Source organism: Myotis davidii, unplaced genomic scaffold (genome assembly GCF_000327345.1).
Source record: "Myotis davidii unplaced genomic scaffold, ASM32734v1 scaffold651, whole genome shotgun sequence".
NCBI classification, from domain to species: Eukaryota; Metazoa; Chordata; class Mammalia; order Chiroptera; family Vespertilionidae; genus Myotis; species Myotis davidii.
The window spans coordinates 566,408-572,777 of record NW_006283994.1 but is presented as its reverse complement, the minus strand read 5'-3'; the positions used below and the strand labels follow the sequence as shown (position 1 = coordinate 572,777).

At 65.2% G+C, this 6,370-nt stretch overlaps 1 protein-coding gene across 1 annotated transcript in view; it reads left to right on the top strand.

Annotated features, from left to right (window-relative positions):
• Positions 1-5,750, top strand: part of NTNG2 (netrin G2) — a 45,992-nt gene extending 40,242 nt beyond the window's left edge. Inside the window, exons 7-9 of the mRNA XM_015567739.1 lie at positions 2,849-2,950; positions 4,289-4,456; positions 5,722-5,750. Of these exons, the coding sequence (XP_015423225.1) occupies positions 2,849-2,950; positions 4,289-4,456; positions 5,722-5,750 (299 nt within the window). The remainder of the gene's footprint in view (positions 1-2,848; positions 2,951-4,288; positions 4,457-5,721) is intronic.
• The last annotated feature ends 620 nt before the right edge of the window (positions 5,751-6,370 follow it).

The following is a 6,370-nucleotide window of genomic DNA, read 5'->3' as shown; positions in this document are numbered from 1 at the left end:
TAAGATTGACAGCCGGGGCAGTGGGCGGAGCCTGGGTCCCGGCCCACAGCTCTGAGCAGGGCGCTGTCTCCCTCATCCCACTGGCGAGGGTCTCGGCTCAGGAAGAGGCAGCTGGGGTCGTGGTTCCTGCACCTCAGGAAAGCGGTTTGGAAAGAAACTGGGCAAATGAAGGAGCAGCTGCTCACAGACGGCCAGGCACTGGGCAGGACTCGCACTCGGGGCTCACTGATGGGCGCTCCCTGCCCACTGAGCCGCCCAGCCATGGCCCTGCGGCCTCGGGCTGAGGTAGTGTGTCGTAGGCCTGGCTTGCACAGCTCCCCGATTCCGCAGGAACAGACGGGCCTCCATCTGCTCTTGGCACCGGGCACAGGCCCCTGCAAGGCCGTTCCTCGCATACCTGAGCCTGTCCCCCAAGAGCCCAGCGGGGCCTCTCCCGTCCCTAGACCCCGTCCCAGAAAGGTCCGGAGTCTCCCGTGCCTCCCCACGGCACTCAGGCTCTTTGGCCAGAGTCCAGGTGGGCCCGTGACCGCTGGCCCAGAGGCTTCTCCCTCCTCCCGGCAAGCTGTCCCCAGGCAAGGGCTCCTGGCGGACACGGCCGCTCCCACCTCCCACCGCAGTCCTCGCCCAGGAGGGTGTGGGAAGAGCCTGGAGCCCCGGGCAGGCGCTGGTGCGGCTCCAATTAAGCCGATGGGCCCGGCCACCCCTCCCTGAGCGCCTAGTGATGTCAGTTTGACACCTGAAGGCTCCGGGCGGGGAAGGCTCCGCACTTCTTAGCCGCTAGATTTTCTTCTCTCCCCACCGACCAGCATCCGAGAAATCCCTTTAGAAGCAGAAAGAATCCGATTTCTCCCGGTCCCTCGGGGCCTGTCCTGTGAGACTAGCGCAGAGCGATGCCCCGATCCGCCCGTCCTGCTTCCCCGGCTGCGGCCCGATGGTCTTGGGGGTTCACTGACATCGGCGTCCCTGGGGGACATGGGCCCGGACCAGGGGGTGGAGGGAGAGGTGGTGGCTGGGAGGCAGGCCCGACACGGGAGGACGCGTCCCTGCGTGGGGTCGGACCTGCTGGGCACGGCTGATGCCGCCCACATAGTCATTAGCCTGAGACTCGGCGCCCAGATGCGGGCTCCATCCGACTCTGCCCGTCAGTGGGACGGGACCACACGGGGGGTAGAGGAGTCCCCAAACCAGGGCACCCGCTGAGAAAGGACTCCCCAGAGCATGCAGACTCAGGCAGGAGGCCCTCCCACGCAGCTTCCAGGCCGCGGCCCGCTGAGCTGCTGTGCCCTAGACGCTGCCTCTCCCGTAGATTCGGGCCCAGTCCTGTGGCCCGTGGAGGCAGAGCCGCTGGTAGTGCTGCTTCTGACCAGGGCCTGTGGAGTGTGACGCCTCAGCATGTCCCCAGCACACCCCCGCCCCAGCCCCTTGCATGACTTCCTTTCTCTTCTTTTCCCCAAGAGTGGAACAGGCCACCGACAGCAACCCCCCCAGGGGTGAGCCCCCCCTGGCCCCAGGTGCCCTCCCGTGCAGAAGGTATGGGGGGGATTTCCTCTTACGCCCATGGGCCCCTCCCCCTTAGTGGAGGCAGCAGGTATACATGGTGGGACGGGACCTGGGTGGGAGGGGCCCCAGGGAGCTGAGGTGAGGGGCCTTGGAGTTCTACCCGTCCCCCACCTCACCTACCAACCCACCACCTTTAATCCCCCCAAGGGCTTCTGAGCTGAGTGGAGAACCCTCTGGGGCGGTGATGGAGCTCAGGCCCGGAGGGGAGGGGGTGGGGGTGACTGGGAATATATAACAGAAGGAAGCGCGGTCCAGGCAGCCGGACCAGCGGGCAGAGTGTTGGCAGTGGGAGGCAGTGGGTGGCCCACCTGACCCAGGGGCAGAGTGTGGGTTAAGGGAGGGCTGGGGCGGGGAGGCCCTGATACCAGGCCGAGAGCCTCATTGTCTAGCTACAGGGGCAGGAGACACACATGGGCTTGTGGCCATAGAGTGACATGCACAGGAGCCATGCCCATCCCAGCTCGCCTATCCCCTCCACATTAGGCAGCAACCCTGCAGCTGGGCAGTAAGCAGGGCTTTGCGCGCCCTCTGCTGGCAGGGCCTGGAACCACAACCAGCGAGGGCGGGTCCTCAGTTCCCAGCAACCTGGAGGCCCTGAGCCAGGCATCCTCCCAGGTGATGGAGGCAGGCAGAACCTGCCGGGCTGGACTGGACTGGACTGGACTGGACTGGACTGGACTGGGATGGGCTGGGCTGGACTGGCTGCCCTGGATTGGGCTGGACTGGACTGGGCTGGACTGGACTGGACTGACTGCCCTGGACTGGCTGGGCGCCAAGGACCCCCAAGGGGGAAGCCGAGGGGCGATGCTCCCCATAGGGTGGGGTGGGGTGGGTTTGGACAGTCCGTGCTCCCGGGAATTGTGGGGGACGGCGGGTGGTGAAGGACTCACTTGGTGGAGCAGGGAGGCTGCTTCAGGAAGGAAGGGAGGTGCCAAGGGCTGGATGCCAGGCTCAGACTGGACGTGATGCTCACGGGAGTGGAGGGCTGGGCAGGGCGGGGGGGATGTTTCAGCCTGTCCCCTGGTCCAGCTCAGCTGGGGCCCGCGCTGTGGGTGGCAGAAGGAGAGAAGTGACGGGAGGGTGAGTCCGGCTGGGTGGCAGCTGGTCTCCGAGGGGGACTGAGGCAGGCTGGCTCTGTGTGCTCCCTGTGAGCCTGGTCACCTCATGTCTGAGCAGGTGCCAGGGCTGCCCAGAGCTAGCAGGGCTCCTGGGAGCCTTTGCTGGGCCCCGACAGCCCACCGGGCAGGGGACCGGGCTGATGGAAGAGCTTGTTTCTCATCTCTCCAAGCTGCGGGCACCTTCACTGCTGCCCCCGCCCCCGCCAAGGCCTCCAAGCCTTCCCAGCTCAGGCCCAAATCTGCTCAGGTGGTGCCTGTGGGAGAATTCCAAGGTAAGGGGGAGGCCCAGGGCTGGGTCAGCCCTCCTCACACCTTACCCGCCCCCTCCACTGGGAAACCAGGGGGCGGGCTGGAGGGCCCGCCCCAGGCTCAGAGCCCCGCCCAGAGCAGCTGGGCCAAGGTGACCGAGCTCTCTTCCCTCCAGCCCGCCCCCAGGGGAGCCGGAGCAGCATGACTCAGAGGCTCAGTGGGCAGCACGGCGGGCAGAGCAGCCGCCAGAAATAGCCAGTCCAGCTCCCCTGGGAGGTGGCCCAGGGGCTGCCGTGGTTGAAGCAAGATCTGGGACATAGAGGTCACTGATGCTGCTCCTCTGACCTCCGCTACTCCTTGGGGACACTGGCAGGGTGCCTTGCCTTCTGGTCCCTGGAGAAACAATGTGAAGGGGGCAGGTCCTGGGCACATCTCAGGGGCTCATTTCTCCAAGGTCTCCCATGCCCTTGACCCTGACTCCTGGTCAGCCTCCCTCTCCCATCACAGGAGGGCGGGTAGCCACGCTGGCTTTCTTATTCATAGGGGTGCCGAGTCTCTTAGGAGGGACACCAAGAAATGACCCCCCTTCTTGAGTCGGGTAAGGTGGCCCCTTCATGAGGTCGTGGAATCCGCCTGCAATCCCTGGGGCCTGGCCCCAGGCGGTCACAGGGCTCGCTCAGTCCCTGCAGCAGGTGCAGGGCTGGAGGACACAGCAGGTGGCGCGGAGATGGCTGGCCCCCAGTCAGAGTTGGAGGCTGGGCCGAGTGTAGGGGCATCAAAGTGAGCAGGCCCTCTGTGCCAATCCGGCCTGCAGAGCAGCCCAGGCCACAGGAAGGGCCCTGCAGGGGGTGGTCAGCCGTCCATCTTCCAAAGCAGCACGGGAGGAAGCTCCGGCCGCCCAGCGTCCCTGCGGGCACCTAGGCCTCCTGTCGCTGGGGACACCGTGGGCCCAGCACTGCCCTCCCCGAGCTCACACTGGCATGACCACCCTCCCTGCATGAAGCATTGCTAACCACCCTGGCATCTCCTGGGCATCCCCACGAAGAGCACCACGCCGGGCACCCAGCAGGTGCTGCCCACCGGCCCTCCCCGGGTCCCGGCCACAGGGTCAGGTGGGAGTTTGTGGCTCAGCCCACCCCGGCTCTCCTCCGAGCTCAAGTCTGGCCGGCCCATCTCTCCCTGAATGGCCAGAGGCGCTGAGGCCCAGGTCCTGTGCCAGGTCTGACCCCTGCGTGTCCGGGGGCGGGTCCCCCTCTCCCTGGGCCTCAGTTTCCCTGAAGGCACGGGTCAGGGGGCAGCCGGCAGGCACGGTCTCCCGTCCCTCACTGACCCCTGCTGTTTCTCCCACTCGGCCGGCCCAGACTGTGAGTGCTACGGCCACTCCAACCGCTGCAGCTACATCGACTTCCTCAACGTGGTCACCTGCGTCAGCTGCAAACACAACACGCGGGGCCAGCACTGCCAGCACTGCCGCCTGGGCTTCTACCGCAACGGCTCCGCCGAGCTGGACGACGAGAACGTGTGCATCGGTGAGTGGGGTGGGGGGTGGGGCTAACTCTAACCCTGACACTAACACCAACACTAACCCTAACCCTAACCCTATCCTTAACACTAACCTAACCCTATCCGCACTAAACCTAACCCTACCAACACTAAAACTAACCCCATCCCCATACCTAACCCTAACAACCCTAACACTATCCCTATCCCTAACACTAACGCTAACCCTATCCCTAACCCTATCCCTAAACCTAACCCTATCCCTAACACTAACCCTAACCCTGTCCCTAACCCTATCCCTAAACCTAACCCTGTCCCTAACACTAAACCTAACCATATCCCTAACACTATCCGAACCCTGTCCCTAACCCTGGCCCTAACTCCATCCTTAACCCTCACACTAACCCTAACAACCCCAACCCTAACCTGGGAGGGCCCCGCACAGGATGTGCTGGACCATGTGCCTTGTCCCGGTGCTGGGCCAGGTGCAGGGCGCACGGAAGGCCCCGCAGTGCATGGAGCCCCCCGGGGGCTGTGGAAACTCCCACTCCGGGGCCCGCTACAGCTGCCTCTTTAAAGACCGAGTCCCCTAGGAGCGGCACCAAGAAATGGCCCCAAACCTTCCCAGCTCAGGCCTAACCCTCCGCAGGCGGTGCCTAGTGACGTTTCCAGAATCCGCTGTTAATCACCTCCATTGGGTTCTCCCGGGCTCTGGGGTTTCTGAGCCCACAGCTGGGGCTGTAAACGGTTCTAGCGCTTGCCTTGCTGTGTGCATTCCCTTCCCCCCCTGGGCCTCGGTCTCTGTTTGTAAAGTCAGGAGGTGGATAAGATCAAAGGCTTCAACCCTTTTTCTGTGGCTGAAGCCACAAATTATCCAACGAAATTCTTCAGAAGCTTTACAGGCAGAGCCCAGCTTCGGCCCCGAGCTGCTTCGTTCAAACCCCACTCCAGCACTGGTTTGGGGGACCCTGAGCCTGGGCAGGGACAAAAGGCCAAAGCCATGGCCCCCAACCAACACCCCCACCAGCGAGGCTCACAGGGGAGGCCAGGTCTCAGCCCCACTGCCCATCCCCCAGGCCAGCGCGGCCGGGAGCAGGGGGCTGCCCAGAACTGGAGTCAGGCCGAGTTACAGCCCAGGCTTCAGCTAATTCCATCAGCTCTAAGGGACCCACAACTGAGCTGCTGTCACGCCAACCAGATGCAGGGCCAGGCCAGGCCTCTGGATCCGATTAGAGGGCCCTGCTCCCCCAGCACCCGGCCCCCAGCACCTGTCTGCCTGAACCCCCTCCCCCAGCACCCGTCCCCCAGCACCTGTCTGCCTGAACCCCTGGCCCAGCCCCGGGCTTCAGGGAGCCCCAGAGTGGGGCCACACGCCCCTCCCACGGAGCAGAGGCCCCAGGAAGCCAGCTGGGAAAGAGCAGGGGGAGGCGGAGGCCTCGGGGTCTGCCCCTCCACCCGCCTGGAAGGGGCTATAGGTGAGGGCTGCACCCCCACACACACACCTGCGACAGCCCCCAGGGACGGAGCCCACGGCCACGGCTCTTTGGAGCCAGGAGGGACCAGCTGCCGCTCCAGTCCCAGGTGCGGAGACTGAGGCCCAAGCGGGGAAGGGTCTGTCCCAGGCCCCACAGCACCAGGGCCGGGGAGGGAGGAGGAGGGCGGGTGCCAGGGAGCGAGGTCGAGCCCGGGATTTGGACACGACACCCGTCAGCTCCCACCGCCGTCCAGCCGCGGGCTCACTGCGTAGGGAGCATCACCCACAGGGGGAGCCAGTGGGAGGCATGAGGGGCCGGGCGGGGTGGGGTGGGGTCGGTGCCCACAAGTCGCCCTGACCGCACGCGATACACCTGTCCGTCCAGAGTGTAACTGCAACCAAATCGGCTCCGTGCACGACCGGTGCAACGAGACCGGCTTCTGCGAGTGTCGCGAGGGCGCGGCCGGGC